The 19,273-nt window shown below is 41.3% G+C and overlaps 1 protein-coding gene across 2 annotated transcripts in view; it reads right to left on the bottom strand.

The window, feature by feature from the left end:
- The window catches only part of LOC106608643 (tetraspanin-5), a 38,510-nt gene extending 19,476 nt beyond the window's left edge, over positions 1 to 19,034 (bottom strand). The window contains exon 1 of one of the 2 annotated variants that reach the window (XM_082977402.1): positions 18,939 to 19,034. In XM_082977402.1, coding sequence (XP_082833528.1) covers positions 18,939 to 18,971 — 33 coding nt within the window. In that variant the 5' untranslated portion in view covers positions 18,972 to 19,034. Of the gene's footprint in view, positions 1 to 7,519; positions 7,899 to 18,938 lie in introns of those variants that run through there. The other variant, XM_014206718.3, reaches the window with a different exon arrangement.
- Positions 19,035 to 19,273: the final 239 nt, after the last annotated feature.

Below are 19,273 nucleotides of genomic sequence, written 5' to 3'. Positions count from 1 at the left end.
GATTGAAAGTTAGAGGTGTGCTGCTCCTCTTTACAGCTCAGCTGCCAGGTGGTTCTAAGAACAACCTGGTTGCTAAGTTCCTTCTCCTCGACGACGAGCCAACTCCTAAAGGCATCCGTTGTCGTGACGTCAGAGGACTTCGACCTGTCACTCATCTCAGCTTGGCTCACGGTCACATATAACCCTGCATGACATGCCACTGTAATATTTTATCTTTATTTAACTAGGCAAGTCAGTTAAGAACAAATTCTTATTTTCAATGACGGCCTAGGAACAGTGGGTTAACTGCCTTGTTCAGGGGCAGAACGACAGATTTGTACCTTGTCAGCTCGGGGATTTGATCTTGCAACCTTTCAGATACTAGTCCAACGCTCTAACCACTAGGCTACACTTTGGGAAGAGAATAATGGTGTTAAATCTCAGGTTGTTCAATGCTGTATCAGAGCCACCTTATCAGCACACACTGTGGATCACGTAGTCTAGATATGGTATGTTTACTGTGTGTTTTGAAGCACCATGCCACCTTACCTTTGCTACCACTTTGGGAAGAGAATAATGGTGTTAGGGAAGCATCTAGGGAAAAGAGAAAGTGGGTCTGGTCCTCTGGGTACCATTTTGAAGGTAACCTGGTTGAGGGAAGAGAGAGCCATGATAATTGAAGACACCCTAAATAAAGTAACCCATCTAACATGTTAGGATAAGGTAGATTTTAAATCTGCATCATTGAAATATGGAGTAAAGGTTACTTTGACTAGTACACATAAATACTAGTTATTTGTTTATAAAATGTGTGTGTGTCACATCCTGACCAGTAAAGGGGTTATTTGTTATTGTAGTTTGGTCAGGATGTGTCAGGGGGTGTTTGTTTAGAGTGTTTCGGGGTTTGTTGGGCTATGTTCTTATGTAAGAGGGGTGTTTGTTTTATGTGTTTCGGGGTTTGTGGTTAATGTTCTATGTTAGTATATTTCTATGTTCGTTCTAGTCTTTCTATTTCTATGTTTAGTTAATGGGGTTGACCTTCAATTGGAAGCAGCTGCTCCTAGTTGCTTCTAGTTGAAGGTCCTATTTAAGAGGGGTGTTTTTCTACGGGATTTTTGTGGGTAGTTGTTTCTTGTTTTGCTGTGTGCCTGACAAGACTGTTATCGTCGTGGTTTTTGTATACGTGTGTTTTGTTTCGGTTTTCCTTCTTTCTTCCTATTAAAAAGAAGATGAGTATACACATTCCCGCTGCATGTTGGTCTAATCCTTACGACAGTGTGATATAACCCTCTCTATAATTAATTCTCCCTTCAGCCATTGAAAACAAGACGAGTGCAACGTTGGCGCAGGAAAATGAATACTGTCACTTTAATTCCCTGAGATTACTTTGAATATTAAAATGGGTGGCAAGACCTGATAGCTTTTCCAAAAACCTATACACATTCAAATGTAGGCAACTTGACCTGACGATGTCCCCGACATTTTCTGGAGGGTCTTTTTCACAGCTCACTGCTCACATAAATATTGCAGTGGAGCCAAATGTCGGCGTGCAAGCTCATGCTGTTTCTATGGCGACGCCTCTAGTGTCTAGATTGGTGGAGGGGTGCCGGTGAAGTTAACTGGGCTGCTGGGGGGCACAGAGCTGAGCACTAAGCATTGAGCTATGGGCGAGACATTGGGAAAACAAGTCCGCCAGTACGCATGTGTGTCAAATCAATACATAGAGAGAGACGTCCCAAAAGGCACCGTATAAGACACCCTATTCCCTATACAGTGCACTACTTTTCACCATGGGCCCATAGACGTCTGGTCAAAAGTAGTGCACTATGTGTAGGGAATAGGGTGCCTTTTGGGGGGTAGACATACATTATGCTACACAGATTCACACTCCTTGGTTGAACTGAGAGTATTGCTTCAGAGATTACTGACAACGAGACAAATCCATATACTAAGACTGTCAGACACTATATCAGAATTGATTAAAATGAGAATATCTTCAAGGGCCAGAGGATAAATGTCAGCATTATTTCAACACTCTCGGGGGTCTCGGTCTAAACTCACATGGATAGATTTAAGCGACGAGGAGGATCATCATACTGTATAAAGCTATAGCCATATTTCCCCCACACTCCTCTGTGTCCATACAGATTTAACTAGATCTACTGAGGTGACAGTGACAAATTACACCCTAACCCTTTGGTTTCCATGGTTCTTGTTTTGTAAAGACTCCAATTGTGTAACATGTTACCCTGAACTTCACCAGACACTGTGAGGTCCTCCAGACTTTGGTCCCAGACGGACCCCTCTCCTGGCTGCGGTTCTATTACTATAGCTGTGTCCAAAGCCTTCATTTATCCACTGACCTTCAGTTCATTACAACTCCATCAGAACTTTCTGTAATGTTGATAGAATGTAGTGTAGATACAATTTATATAATGCTAATATTGACTTCCAATGCCAGAAAGAACAAAATGATTTGGGTTATAAATTATCATTTTAAAAAGTGGTTGAGTGCATTCAGTGAGTTACAACCTTTACATTTTAGTCACTTAGCAAACGCTCTTATCCTGAGCGACTTACAGGAGCTTTGCTCAAGGGCACATCGACAGATGTTTCACCTAGTCGACTCAGGGACTCGAACCAGCGACCTATCGGTTACTGGCCAAACGCTCTTAAATCGCTAAGCTACCTGTCGTCAGAAGTCGCGCTCAACTATGTGGTCGCACAATATATGGAAATACTGAATGTAGGAATTACATTGGGCATCATGTGAAGGAGAACGTTTTTGAGAAGGTGTTGGATCAGATAGCATATGCTATGGCAGAAAGTTTCAGGCTGACACTGCACTCATAATCCCATTGAAAAGCAATCAATTATTGACACAACCTCTCTTCAGCTCACTAGCTCCATTAGTTAAATCTGCTATCATACGCACCTACATTACCGTTCAAAAGTTTGGGGTCACTTAGAAATGTCCTTGTTTTTGAAAGAAAAGCACTTTTTTTTTGTCCATCAAAATAACATCAAATTGATCAGAAATACGGTGTAGACATTGTTAATGTTGTCAATAGTACCCGCAGTGAAGAGGCGACTCTGGGATACAATAGTCATTTACAAAATTAACAATGTCTACACTGTATTTCTGATCAATTTTATGTTATTTTAATGGACCAAAAATGTGCTTTTCTTTCAAAAACAAGGACATTTCTAAGTGACCCCAAACTTTTGAACGGTATTGTATGTATTACAGAATGCACGGTACCCTGGGACGGCAGGTAGCCTGGTGGTTAGAGTGTTGGGCCAGTAACTGAAAGGTTGCTGGATCAAATCCCCGAGCTGACAAGGTAAAAATGTGTCGTTCTGCCCCTGAGCAAGGCAGTTAACCCACTGTTCCCAGGGCGCTGAAGACAAGGATGTCGATTACGGCAGACCCCCACACCACTCTGATTCAGAGGGGTTGGGTTAAATGCGGAAGACGCATTCAGTTCCCTTCCAAAGACATTTAAGTTGTAGTCCGGTAGTTTATCGAAGCCTTCTCTCACACACACAGGCTATATGGTTACATCTTAACGGCAACAGAGAGGGGATCTCCCACGCTATGGTTCTGGCCTTTGCATCTCAGCAGCAGATATGCATTACCCATAAAGACCTAAACTCTTCACCAGCATCCGTATTAATCTCAACATCAGCTTTATGAAAAATACCAAAAGCACATATTTTATAGGCCTAAGCATGCCAGCGACATGGCTACATTGCAGGTGCACTAACATGAAAGGTTAAACAGGCAGTTGCTGCCCCATTACTGAAGACCTCACTAATGGCCAAACTATCAGCACAACACTGGCTCTCACGGTCATGGACATGGCAAACGGTACTGAAAGCAGACAATGGCGAATGGGACAGACTTTAGGAGGGTGGTCAGAGGGAGGGGTGGAGGGGTTGAGGGAAACAAAGGCGATGGAGGGCGTTGAATGGGATTACATTAGCATTGAATTGACCAGGAAACCGGCCTGTCGGTATCAATTCGGACAAACTCCTGTGAGCCAGAATGAGACCCTAGAGAGTCACATGACCTCGACATGACATCATCTGAATGGGACAAGGGGAGAAAATCTCTAGTCTCCTATTCCTAGTCCAAAACCAGACAGAGCCATCCTTCAGGGAAAGAATGTTGAAGAGCCAAATTAGATTATACGGCGCATACGGTTATTATATTACAATGACATTGTTATTGTCTATGTCCCTCTGGAGATGAGAAATTTCTATTAAGCTCAGGCTTGGGCATTTCTCTAAGAGAACAGTTGAAACTAGATGAGAATAAGAAAACATGTTCCTCCAACAATAGAATCTGAGAGGTTTATTAAGTACATTTTTCCAGCTACTGGGTATTGTATAATGAGCAAGGTAACCAATAAATTAATTGCACTATAACGATGACAAATGGTGCCCACAAACTGTTAGGGCTTACACAAAGCTGTCTCAACAGCAGAGTCCCAACACCTTACCACCGCTACACATGGCTATCAGCAGAGCCTTGTCTGGCAGCGAAGCAGTTCATTCAGCCTCATTTACTGCCTTTCAAAAAACAGCTGATGTGGCTGACTTGCTTAAACAAATGTGGTTTCTACTGACAATTTACAGTGCTGCTTGAAAGTATGTGAACCCTACAGGGCTGGTCATTATTTTGCTATAAAATATTAAAATAAACATGTAAAATCCTTTAATGACAGAAACAAAAAATATATATATTTTCATTGTTTATTTAACAAAAGTGGTTTATTTAACAGAAACTCAGATTTGATGTGTGCAAAAATATGTGAACCCCTTCAGTCAATAGTGTCACGTCCTGACCATAGTAAGTTGTTATTTTCTATGGTAGAGTAGGTTTGGGCGTGACAGGGGGGTTTTCTAGTTTAGTTTTTCTATGTTGTTATGTTCTAGTTTTGTATTTCTATGTTTGATATTTCTATGTTGGGCTGTGTTTGGGATGATCTCCAATTAGAGGCAGCTGGTCATCGTTGTCTCTAATTGGAGGTCATATTTAAGTTGGTGTTTGTCCCACCTGGGTTTGTGGGAGATTCATTTTGAGTAGTGTATGTTTTCCCCTCTGCGTCATGGTTTGTTGTTTTTTGTCATTCAGTTTATTTATGTATTGCATAGTTTCACAGTATAAATAAAATGTGGAACGACACACACGCTGCACTTTGGTCTGCTCATTCCTACAACAACCGTGACAAATAGCTTGTGGCGCCTCCATTAGCAGCGATAAAGTAAACATCTCCTATAGCCAGAAATCAGTCTCTGACATCTGTTTTGAGGGATTTTTGCCCACTCCTCCTTACAGAACTCAGTCAATTGAGTGAAGTTTGAGGGGTGTCTGGCATGAACTGCCCGCTTCAGTTCCTGCCACAACATCTTGATTGGATTTAGGTCAGGACTTTGACTTGGCCAATCCAAAACACAAATCTTTCTTCTCCTGAGCCATTCTTTGGTAGATTTGCTTCAATACTTTGGGTCGTTGTCTTGTTGGAAGATCAATTTCGGCCCAACTTTAGCTCCTTTACTGATGGCCTGACATTCTGTTCAAGAATCTCCTGGTATACCTCAGAATTCATGGTTCCCTTAATGATGTGGAGTCATCCAGGTCCAGAGGAGGAAAAGCAGCTCAAGATCTTGTCATTCCCACCACCATGCTTTACTGTTGGTGGTCTCTGGCAAAGTTAAGAAGGGCAGTTTGGTTATTTTTGACAGCAGAGGCTTCTTCCTAGCAACCCTCTCATTAATGGCTTTTCAATTCAGTGTTCTTATTGTTGAAGCATGCACCGTTACCTGAGATGCAGCAAGGGAGGTCTGCAAATCTCTAGATGTTATGTTTGGGTTGGCTTTTACCCGATTTATTATCGTTCTTGTGGCTCTTGGGGATATTTTGGATGGCGTCCACTTCTAGGCTGAGTTGCTGTCATGTTAAATGCTCTCCATTTGTAAATCATTTGCCTCACAGTGGACTGATGGAGCTCAAATCTTTTTGGGATGATTGTATAGCCTTCCCCAGACTGATGTGCTGCCCTCGTCCTGATGTCCTCTGAGATCTCCTTTCCTCTCTGCATGGTGTGCTTTGTATTCACCTGGATGGGTAACACCAAACTGACCACGTTTCTTATCTCTATTTAACAGAGTCCCACCCAAACTCTTTCCTAACAATCTCTCCTTTGATTGGTTCATCTTGTACCCAATTATTTACCCACCTGATTCTACTTACCTACTTGATTTAACCAATGCAACTTGGGGTTCACTTATTTTTGCAAGGGGAGGACCATCCTCCTCAGTAAACTTCATTAAAAAAATGTAACATTTAAAAAGTTATCATTTTTAGATAAAACTATTCTAAATATATTCACATTTCACAAAATAATTGATTAAAACACGCTGTTTTGTAATGAAGGCCTACAGTAGCCTCAACAGCACTCTGTAGGGTAGTACCAGGGGTAGTACCAGAGGACATCTAGCTTCCGTCCTCCTCTTGGTACATTGACTTCAATACAAATCCTAGGAGGCTCTTGGTTCTCACCCCCTTCCATAGACTTACAGTAATTATGACAACTTCAGGAGGACGTCCTCCAAACTATCAAAGCTCTTGCAACATGAACTGACATGTTGTCCACTCCAATAAAAGGATCAGAGAATTAATCTAGTACTGAAAGCATAAGCTACAGTGAGCTAGCACTGCAGTGCATAAAATGTGGCTGAAACACCTGCATTTTGGAGCTGCCTTACTCAAGAAAGCAAAGAGACCATCCATATTTGTATGGAAGCTTTATTAACTCACTTTATTTTTACATTGTTTTTAAACGGATATGTGACACGTATTAATACCAAAATAACATGCAAAACAGGCAACAACAAAAAATGTGGGGCTCAAAACAGGTGGGGCTCTGCACCTGCCATGAATGACAGGTCGCCACTGCTCGCAATGAACATTCAAATCCGGCCTAGGAATTGAATGCGACATAGAGTTGTCTGATGATGATGATATATTGCATATTCATGTTTATTCATACATTTGCATGTGAGGACAATAAGCTTCTCACGTGTCACGTACGTGAGTTCGTCACGACAAACAAGGACAGAAAGCGGATTACCGGGGACACTGGAGTGTAGCGACTTTAAATGAAAATGTGCTCTGGGTAGCAGCCTACAGTATGTGAAGGCTATTGTGAATGTCAACAAATCTAAATAAGCAAGATTAAAAAGCGCTTGTAATGCATATCAACACAAACAAACGGTTTTGCTGCTTTTCACGTATCGAACGATGACATTTGAATATTTATCATCGGCTATTATAGCCTATTATTATAGACCTAGCTAGCTTGTAAGGGATTGGTCGTAAAATAAGCATGGAAAAATTACAAATTATCATTTCATTTATGAAGCCATTTCCTCTAGATGGGCCTACTATTTAATTTAACAACATGGATTGAAGATTGCCCAATGAAAGACAATGAGAGACATATATAGCAAAAATAAAATAAAAAACACTTACCCAAAATATTATGTTAAATCCAAAAATAAAATATTTGATGCAGCAACTGACTTCATGACCTTTAAATTGTTTTCCTGACATGCTTGAATTTCATCAACATACAGTACGCTTCCTACGCGGATAAGTCAACGGGATCATGGGCTCGCAAGTGGCAGGTTCAGCGATCCAATTCTTGCAACTTGCTGCCTGCTCGATTCATCCAAATAAAATAAACATAATGTAGCCTATCCCCATCTCTTGATACGGATGTCACACTGATAAAAGTAGAACAATGCACAATCCAACACAGGAAAGAGCAACAAACGTCAACCTACTAGGCTATGTATTTAGAACTAACTGACTAGTATTCTGCCCGCAGCACAAACGATGTCATGTTCATATGATAATGAGGAAACTTTCAAAATAAAAGCCCGCATTTCAAAGCATTGCAATGTCAATAAGTCCTTCAAATTATGTATAAAGGATACTCAAGAAGGGGCTATGCGTTCTATGGAAAATAATGAACTATGTACAATGTGTGTTCAAACGCGCTAGCAGACTGGAATTTACCTTCCACAGAGTTGCATTATTTTCCAGAGAATGCATAGAGCCCCTAGTTGATCATCTCGTTAATACCATGCCTATACATTTGCCACTAGAAATGTGTTCAACATCCACTGAAGTAGCTAGCAAACTTAGGCTACAATAGTTGCCATGATAACCAAACAAACATATTTGCTAGTTCAGCTAACAAAAACATTACAATATGAAAATCGAATTCAACAATAGCAATACTGTTTTCAATTAGACTTTTTCTTTCAAAATCAGCTCAAACCAAACTTGTAAAAAACTATAGCCATTGAATTCTTCCATGCAAATATACAGTGCTTTATTGTAATCGCTCCTCTTTCACCCCAGCTGCCAAATTTACCCTGATTCAGATGACCATCCTACCCGTGCTAGATTACGGAGACATAATTTATAGATCAGCAGGTAAGGGTGCTCTCAAGCGGTTAGATGTTCTTTACCATTCGGCCATCAGATTTGCCACCAATGCTCATTTTAGGACACATCACTGCACTCTATACTGGTCATCTCTGTATACCCGTCGCAAAACCCACTGGTTGATGCTTAGTTATAAAAATCTTATGCCTCACTCCCCCCTATCTGAGATATCTACTGCAGCCCTCATCCTCCACATACAACACCCGTTCTGCCAGTCACATTCTGTTAAAGATCCCCAAAGCACACACATCCCTGGGTCGCTCATATTTTCAGTTCGAGGCAGCTAGCGACAGGAACAAGCTGCAACTACAAACTGGACAGTTTTATCTCTATGTCTTCATTCAAAGACTCAACCATGGACACTCTTACTGACAGTTGTGGCTGCTTTGCTTGATGTATTGTTGTCTCTACACTCTAGCCCTTTGTGCTGTTGTCTGTGCCGAATAATGTTTGTACCCTGTTTTGTCCTGTGTTGCTACCATGCTGTGTTGTCGTCTTAGGTCTCTCTTGTCGTGATGGGTTTACTCCTATATCTTTATTTAATTTATTTTGAATCCCTGCCCTCGTCCCCGCAGGATGCCTTTTGGTCAGGGGCGGAAATCCCGGCAGGAACGGGGGGGACACGACCCCCCCCATCCTGGGAAAAATATGATTTGTCCCCCCCAATATATCACTGAAACATAACTATGTAATTTAAATAATATTAATAATACGCAATGAAAGCAATTGTGCTGATTATAGACACTTAATAGCACGTTTTTAAGTATCAAAAGATTGCGACCCCCCCACCCTTTGCCTCACAATGGTTTGATCCACTGCCAGTTTCTTAGTTGGCAAGCTAACAGAGGGGTCGTATCTACTGTCTGAAAGGCACTCAACGAACGTAACTGACGTGAGGTTAATCCAGTCAATCGCGCACACACACTAGCTGAATATGCAGAGCTAGCGCGCAAATATTAACTATTAAGCTAGCTAGTACCTATTCCATTTATGTGGCCTCGTCAAAGATGGAATCTTTGCTATCATCAATTTATTCCAAGATCAGCATGCAGATGATGTAAGTTAGTGCTTCAAAGTCCCTGTGATAAGGTTAGCGATAAACTGAAGTCCAAACTGAACAGAACTACACTCTCTTCTACCATTGTCTTAAATATATTTAATGGTCTCGTTGCAAAAGCTAAATTGTCGCAAGGGAACTTTTATTTATTTATTTTATTTAACTCGGGTAGCAAAGATTATAGCAAACACCACTGAAACGGAATTGGTGCTCGCTAGCTTTGCAAATGCAGCTATTGTTGGAAGCCAGCCAATATGAAACAAACTATTACAATTACAAAAGGTTGCAGCATATGTTGTGTAAATGGTGAACTCATACAGCTGTCAACTCTTGACATTTTAATCCGTTTCACATTTGCTAGCTACCTTTTAGATTGAAGCCCAAATAGAATGATAAAAGATAAGATGATAGAAGCCCATCTCCTACTGTAAATAACCTACACACTGTGTGTGTGTGTAGCCAGCCAGCCAGCCAGGTAGAAAAATGGCAGAAAAATAAAAGACGGACATCAGAGTATTTTTCAGTACACCAAAACGCAAAGTAAGAACCCTAGTAGCCTAATATCTCAAAGACTAGTTGATAAAATGTTCATAAGAAAGAAATGAAATTCTAATGGAAATGTTTCACAATGATGTCATTAGGCAGAGCAGGCAACAGATGGCACACAGACAGCAGAGTTGGGGACAGACTGGCAGAGACAGGGAGTCTCAGGTAAGTTTGTTGAGTCTTTGTTTGGCAACATTATGAAAGGTTCTCAATTTTTTTTACTTGTAAAATAGGAACATAATTGGAAAATGCCATGGATACCCCCACTCTCAACTTAAACTGGTGACTGAACTAAGATTTGTTAAAGGCAATGGTATTGCTGTTGTGATTAGTTGTGTAGTTTTGGGTACCGGTAGTTAGGAGTACAGCAAACACCTTATTTCTTTGGTTCCTCAATATACATTTACCATATTACAATGTAGGCTATGTGTTACAGAACTACTTTTGGTGTCCCCCTCAGGAATTGCTCTTGAGAAAATTTCATGTAATTGTCCCCTCCAAAGTTGATATCAGATTTTCGCCCCTGCTTTTGGTAGACCGTCATTGTAAATAAGAATGTGTTCGAATTGCCTAGTTAAATAAAAAAAAGGAAATAATGCATGTCTGCATGTCTAGCTTCTAATTTAGGCTATAGGTTACACCTGCCTGTCTGTCTTTGTTCTGTTATGCAATTAGTCACCTGCCTCTCCGCAAATCTTGTGGAGTCCCAGGAAAAGCCAGACTACAAAAGCTTGTTGGACACTTATTTCTATTTATTTGCCTTAGCATACTAATAGCCTATTGGACGAGATGCGCTCTCGCTTGTTGAACGTAAAATAGGCTACACTACAGCATTAAGAACGGGCGGGGAGTTGGAAAGGAGAAACCCATACTTTCCTATGGTAGGCTAATCTGAACCCTGGGCTACATACATCCTGACAAAATACGTCATGAGTTACCTGGTAATGTACCTTTGTGGACCTTCTAAACGGTCGAGAATAGAGCTAAACTGATCCAAATGTTTGCATAAGCAGGCCTAACCTGTAAGCCTATGCAGTAATTTCATAATGAAACAAAATAGGACGTTTAAGAGGTTCCTCAAATTAGCCTACATCGCTGCAGTTTATGGCCTATGGACAATAATTGTGTGCTCACTTGATAAAAATAATAAATTCCTCATTGTACTTTGTTGTAGCCCAAGTATAAAAATGTTCGTCTAAAAACACAGGCCTAATCAATAGTGGCGTTTTGCGTGCCCGGGGACCATAGAGCGCAGCCTGCTGGAATGCACTACAGATCTGTCATTTCATAATCTGTTAAGTTTTTTTTGCACTTTGACAGGAAAATATTTAGCCTAAAGCCATAAGAAGCTAGATATTGGGCCATTCATTAGCACAATTGTAGATAATGAATGGCCTAATACCTAGTATCTTCACCTCACTAGCCTCCTCCTGCTGTTCCCGTGAGCAACACGCAATGATGCCAACTAATTTTCAGGGTAAATTGCTAGAGGCAGGTTGATTTGTTGCTAAATTAAGTTGTGATGTCATTGCGTGATAACGTAAAACTGCATCATTACGTAGAATACGCAATAACGTCACTCAAATTGACTGGCCATCTCTGCAAAAAATATGATTTGACATTTGTTCAGGTACAGACTCCCACTCTGTTCTGTACTTCTGGCTGTACAATTTTGATTGAGATATGTTGATTGATGTTGTAAGTTCTGTTCAAGATCAAACAGTCGTGACCAACTATATTCATTGGGTTTGGCTCGTCGAACCCGTACTACTGCAGTCAGCCATCACGAGCTGAGCGCCTGCTGCTGACGTCACTCACAATGCACTTTTGCAGCCAGGCACGTGTGTTGTGACTGAGTGTGACAGAGAAAATCGTTTTTGTGTAATTTAGAGGGAAAATGCGAGCATTTTAGCGTTTGAGTCACTTTTCAAAAGTTGCTAAAAGTTCCAAATACATTTTTAAAAGTAGCTACATTTGTTGCCAGGGTAGTCTGAAAAGTTGCTACAAAATTGCTAAGTTGGCATCACTGGCAACACGCTATAGCAGGGATGGGGGTAACCTTCAACTTCATGTTGGTTGATTTAACCGACCTGGAAGACCAGATGTGTTCAATTTAGGCAATCATTGAACTGATCAATTTGCTCAGGTGTGATGCCTAGTTGGAAAAAAATCCTGGGTTGCCTTACCCCTGGGCTATAGGCTATGCAAGCCTCTCTGCAATAGGCCATTACTCTTCTCGTGAAATACCAGGAAAAGCTATAATAAAAGCTAAAGCTATAGGACATATATTTTGTATAGCCTATTCTGGGGAAAGAAGCAGGCTTGCTCTTGCTGAATGTAGAACAGGCCCACAGCATAGAACATGCATGTCAGAGAATGTCGAGGAGACAAAGTGCATTGGTGTGATCACTTTTGGCCGGTTATGATAACATTGCGGCACTGATGCATTGCAAATAGTTGCACAGGATAGACAGAGAGATGAGCACCTTGAAAAAGAAGACCCAAAGGAATTGACAACCATTAGAAAAATGGAAATCACTTGAAAACCACTTGAGCAAGGAGGCAAGGACATGCTATAATATGTGCGCAGGCTAAACAGTGTTTGTTGTTGAATTGTTACATTTAAATACAAGTTACTTTATTATTTTCATTAGGTCTATGTAAACGATGTGAAATGGCTAGCTAGTTAGCGGGGTGCGGGCTAATAGCGTTTCAATCGGTAACGTCACTCGCTCTGAGACCTTGAAGTAGTTGTTCCCCTTGCTCTGCAAGAGCCGCGGCTTTTGTGGAGCGATGGGTAACGATGCTTTGAGGGTGGCTGTTGTCTTTGTTGGCAGAGGGTCCCTGGTTGGAGCCCAGGTAGGGGTGAGGAGAGGGACGGAAGCAATACTGTTACACCTACATGAAACTTAAATGTAAGTATTATTTGCAGTTGTCCTTTTGACAATGAACACATGCTGATAGCACTGAATGATCTGAACCAGTATCTGTGCATTAGAGACCTCATGAATAGTCTTGTTACAACTTTTCTAATAGGCAGCGTGCAGTACGATGCGTTGATTGACAGGTGTAGGACCGCAGAACTATAAACTGTTACTGTCCTCTAGCGTGGCTGCTCACCAACGTTTTATAGTTATTGGCTTGGTGGATGGCCATTAACTGACAACATAACTAACATTATTATCACAACAGAACTAGTCTACTAGTAGGGCTAGCTAACGTTAGCGAACCTGAATTAAATAAATATAAAATTACACTTGTTAACTTGACTTTTATACTCTATAAATTGACTCCTTCAAATAATGTACTCTGGCAAGTTTGCCACAAGCGCGCTGCAGTAGTAAAGCAAAAGTTGATTGTTTGGCAATACCCATAGCAACGTTAGAAAATTAGGTGGATAACGGGTGGATAACGGAGTTGAATTTTAATCAATGGCCACTTTTATTGTGCCAACAAGAAAATGCAATAAGTAATTTATGAAAACAAATCAAAGATGGTTTTAAAAACATTTTTTATGACCATTAATGAAAAAATACAATGTTGACACTGGTATGGGTAGGTAGCAACACATCCGCCACGCTGATCCTCAACACAGGGGCCCCTCAGGGGTGCGTGCTCAGTCCCCTCCTGTACTCGGTTCACTCATGACTGCAGAGCCAGGCATGACTCCAACACCATCATTAAGTTTGCCGATGACACAACAGTGGTAGCCCTGATCACCGACAACGACGAGACAGACTATAGGGAGGTCAGAGACCTGGCCGTGTGGTGCCAGGACAACAACCTCTTCCTCAATGTGATCAAGACAAAGGAGATGATTGTGGACTACAGGAAAAAGAGGAACGAGCACACCCCCATTCTCATCAATGGGGCTGCAGTGGAGCAGATTGAGAGCTTCAAGTTCCTTGGTGTCCACATCACCAACAAACTAACATGGTCCAAGCACACCAAGACAGTTGTGAAGAGGGCACGACAAAACCTATTGCCCCTCAGGAGACTGAAAAGATTTGGCATGGGTCCTCAGATCCTCAAAAGGTTCTACAGCTGCACCATCGAGAGCATCCTGACTGGTTGCATCAATGCCTGGTATTGCAACTGCTCGTCCTCCGACCGCAAGGCACTACAGAGGGTAGTGCGAACAGCCCAGTACATCACTGGGGCCAGACTTCCTGCCATCCAGGACCTCTATACTAATCAAATGGCTACCCTCTCCCCCTCTTTTACACCGCTGTTGTTATCATCTATGCATAGTCACTTTAATAGTTCTACCTACATGTAAGGTTGAAGTCGGAAGTTTACATACACTTAGGTTGAAGTCATTAACTCATTTTTCAACCACTCTACAAATTTCTTGTTAACAAACTATAGTTTTGGAAAGTCGGTTAGGACATCTACTTTGTGCATGACACAAGTAATTTTTCCAACAATTGTTTACAGACAGATTATTTCACTGTATCAGAATTCCAGTGGGTCAGAAGTTTAAATACACTAAGTTGACTGTGCCTTTAAACAGCTTGGAAAATTCCAGAAAATGATGTCATGGCTTTAGATGCTTCTGATAGGCTAATTGACATCATTTGAGTCAAATTGGAGGTGTACCTGTGGACGTATTTCAAGGCCTACCTTCAAACTCAGTGCCTCTTTGCTTGACACCATGGGAAAATCAAAAGAAATCAGCCAAGACCTCAGAAAAAACATTGTAGACCTCCACAAGTTTGGTTCATCCTTGGGAACAATTTCCAAATGCCTGAAGGTACCGCGTTCATCTGTACAAACAATAGTACGCAAGTATAAACACCATGGGACCAAGCAGCCGTCATACCGCTCAGGAAGGTGACGCGTTCTTTGGTGCGAAAAGTGCAAATCAATCCCAGAACAACAGCAAAGGACCTTGTGAAGATGCTGGAGGAAACAGGTACAAAAGTATCTATATCCACAGTAAATCGAGTCCTATATCGACATAACCTGAAAGGCCGCTCAGCATGGAAGAAGCCACTGCTCCACAACCGCCATAAAAAAGCCAGACTACGGTTTGCAACTGCACATGGGGACAAAGATTGTACTTTTGGAGAAATGTCCTCTGGTCTGATGAAACAAAAATGGAACTCTTTGGCCATAATGACCATCGTTATGTTCAGACTGAAAAGGGGGATGCTTGCAAGCCAAAGAACACCATGCCAACTGTGAAGCACGGGGGTGGCAGCATCATGTTGTGGGGGTGCTTTGCTGCAGGAGGGACTGGTGCACTTCACAAAATAGATGGCATCATGAGAGAGGAAAATGATGTGGATATATTGAAGCAACATCTCAAGACGTCAGTCAGGAAGTTAAAGCTTGGTCGCAAATGGGCCTTCCAAATGGACAATGACCCCAAGCATACTTCCAAAGTTGTGGCAAAATGGCTTAACCTGTTGGGGGTAGGGGGCAGTATTTGCACGGCCGGATAAAAAAACTTACCCGATTTAATCTGGTTATTACTACTGCCCAGAAACTAGAATATGCATATAATTATTGGCTTTGGATAGAAAACACTAGAAACTAAAGTTTCTAAAACTGTTTGAATGGTGTCTGTGAGTATAACATAACTCATATGGCAGGCAAAAACCTGAGAAGATTCTGTACAGGAAGTGGCCTGTCTGACAATGTCTTGGGCTTCTTGACTCTCTTTATTGAAAACTTAGGATCTCTGCTGTAACGTGACACTTCCTACGGCTCCCATAGGCTCTCAGAAGGCGGGAAAAAGCTGAATGATGGCTTTGCAGCCCCTGGCTGAAAAACATTAGCGCCTTTGGTAAGTGGTCTATCAGAGGACAATGAGACTGAGGCGCGTGCACGAGGCGACCCCATGTTTTTATTTTCTCTCTCTTTGAACGTAAACACGGTTTCCGGTCGGAATATTATCGCTTTTTTACGAGAAAAATGGCATAAAAATTGATTTTAAACAGCGGTTGACATGCTTCGAAGTACGGTAATGGAATATTGAGATTTTTTTTGTCACGAAACGCGTCGGGCGCGTCACCCTTCTTTACCCTTCGGATAGTGTCTTGAACGCACGAACAAAACAGAGGATATTTGAACATAACTATGGATTATTTTGAACCAAACCAACATTTGTTATTGAAGTAGAAGTCCTGGGAGTGCATTCTGACGAAGAACAGCAAAGGTAATCACATTTTTCTTATAGTAAATCTGACTTTGGTGAGGGCTACACTTGGTGGGTGTCTAAATAGCTAGCCCTGTGATGCCGGGCTATCTACTCAGAATATTGCAAAATGTGCTTTCACCGAAAAGCTATTTTAAAATCGGACATAGCGATTGCATAAAGGAGTTCTGTATCTATAATTCTTAAAATAATTGTTATGTTTTTTGTGAACGTTTATCGTGAGTAATTTAGTAAATTCACCAGAAGTTTGCGGTGGGTATGCTAGTTCTGAACGTCACATGCTAATGTAAAAAGCTGGTTTTTGATATAAATATGAACTTGATTGAACAAAACATGCATGTATTGTATAACATAATGTCCTAGGATTGTCATCTGATGAAGATCAAAGGTTAGTGCTGCATTTAGCTGTGGTTTGGGTTTATGTGACATTATATGCTAGCTTGAAAAATGGTTGTCTGATTATTTCTGGCTGGGTACTCTGCTGACATAATCTAATGTTTTGCTTTCGTTGTAAAGCCTTTTTGAAATCGGACAGTGTGGTTAGATTAACGAGAGTCTTGTCTTTAAAATGGTGTAAAATAGTCACATGTTTGAGAAATTGAAGTAATAGCATTTCTAAGGTATTTGAATAACGCACCACGGGATTCCACTGGCTGTTGAGTAGGTGGGACGATTTCGTCCCACCTACCCTAGAGAGGCTAAGGACAACAAAGTCAAGGTATTGGAGTGGCCATCAAAGCCCTGACCTCAATCCTATAGAAAATTTGTGGGCAGAACTGGTAAACGTGTGTGCGAGCAAGGAGGCCTACAAACCTGACTCAGTTACACCAGCTTTGTCTGGAGGAATGGGCCAAAATTCACCCAACTTATTGTGGGAAGCTTGTGGAAGGCTACCCGAAACGTTTGACCCAAGTTAAACAATTTAAAGGCAATGCTACCAAATACTAATTGAGTGTATGTAAACTTCTGACCCACTGGGAAGGTGATGAAAGAAAACAAAGCTGAAATAAATCACTCTACTATTATTCTGACATTTCACATTCTTAAAATAAAGTGGTGATCCTAACTGATCTAAGACAGGGAATTTTTACTAGGATTAAATGTCAGGAATAGTGAAAAACTGAGTTTAAATGTAGTTGGCTAAGGTGTATGTAAACTTCCGACATCAACTGTACACATTACCTCAACTAACCGGTGCCCCCGCACATTGACTCTGTCAATAGTCTCGCAATTGTTATTTTACTGCTGCTCTTTAATTACTTGTTACTTTTATTTCTTATTCTTATCCATATTTTTTTTTTAAGTTGCATTGTTGGTTAGGGGCTCGTAAGTACGCATTTCACTTTAAGGTCTACACCTGTTGTATTCGGGGATGTGACTAATAACATTTGATTTGATTTGAATGTTGGGCTGTAGAGAGAACTTTTGTATCTGTCTCAGCTAAAGTCCGGTGGAAAATACTCAGTAGGGTCTCTACTAACCAAGTATTGTTAGCTTTGGAGAGGGACTGTGTCGCACGGCCTTCTGCTGGTTTTTCACTCCACCCCCTCCATAGCCCCCAATGTAATACACTGTAATAGGTTGTACATGGGATACATAGTGGCTTGTAGAGAGATACGTTTTCTACCTGTCCCAGTTAAAGTAGGGTGGGAAATACTCAGTAGGGTCTCTACTAGCCGTTTCTTTATAGTGAAATAAAATAATTGAGGAGAAAAATTAAATAATTGAGGAGAGAAATAAAGTCAAGAACTTTGTGGAACTCTGGGCTGCAGGGAGTTGTAATTTTCATTAAGCAAATATTCAACCTAGTTTAGCGCAAAAAAATGTGATAATTAATTACAATGAGCATAATCCGTTGCGCCAGTTTGTTCCGGCTCAGAGAGGAAGAGGCGAAGCGAGATGTTTCACGCTCGCCAAAATCTGTCCAAAATAAACCCAATGTGTTTCTGTGGGTTTATTTTGGATTTAAGCTTGTCGCCTGCCTGCCTTCCCGCCGTTGGGACAACAACTCCCATTGTTAGGACATAGACATGAGCACCTCGTCATTGTATACAGATCTCTGGATGGAAAGGCCTACACTTTTAAGCCTGGTTAGATACACACAGACCACATGAGAGAGGAATGTACACAATACAAGGACGAGATGGACAGAGACAGTTCATGAACATCTACCTTATCTACTTTGAATAACTAGTGAAATGATTTTGTCAGACAGATGTGCAGCATACTTAGGCAGGCTAGCTAAATAGGATGACTAAGGTCAGTAAGTATAGTATGGGGCGCACATTGGCTGACTGCTACTGCCTGAGCAGAGATGAGATGATTACTTTAAAGGACAAATCCACCCAAAACCACTCATTGCTTTAATTTACTGTGTTAAATAGCACAAATGTGAAAACAATATTTTTTGTGAACAAATGTTTCATTTTGGCGTTTTAAGGTTGGTAGCAACATGGAAAATCGTTGTGGAAATCTGTTGCAGCTCCAGTCGACTACAAAGTCCACTACAAAGTCCACAATGCAATGCTCTCTCTAAGGGCTGGTCGGCTAGCTAGCAAACGTAGCGAAACACAATAATACCAAAGACAATATCAGCATGTAACATAGTTAGTTAGCTGTAAAATCGCCTAAACAAAGTGCACTATCAATTTAGGAGTCTGCAATCTCACCATGTTCAACCTGCAGATCGATGTGCCAAACATTCATAACGGTTGAGGAGATGGGTAACGTTGCCCATGCTTCGACAATGGGCCATGCAGTGCATTCTGGGCGATTATGGGACCAGGAGAATCTGGGAGTCTATTGGGCACCAGCTCAAAAACCCAACATTAGCAATCATTTTGTGCAATGAGGGCGTTATACGTTCCTTCATTCATTGAATTCCTATCTCCTTTCTATAATGTCTCGGGCAATGGAACCATGCAATGCACCCTGGACTAAAGAGGCAGGCAAATAGGAAAAATGTGCTAGACCTCCTTTAAATGAAATATTTATCGAGGTAGGA

Source organism: Salmo salar, chromosome 07, assembly GCF_965601325.2.
Source record: "Salmo salar chromosome 07, fSalSal1, whole genome shotgun sequence".
NCBI lineage: Eukaryota > Metazoa > Chordata > Actinopteri > Salmoniformes > Salmonidae > Salmo > Salmo salar.
The sequence above is the reverse complement of the archived record's forward strand: the minus strand, read 5'-3'. Positions and strand labels throughout refer to the sequence as shown.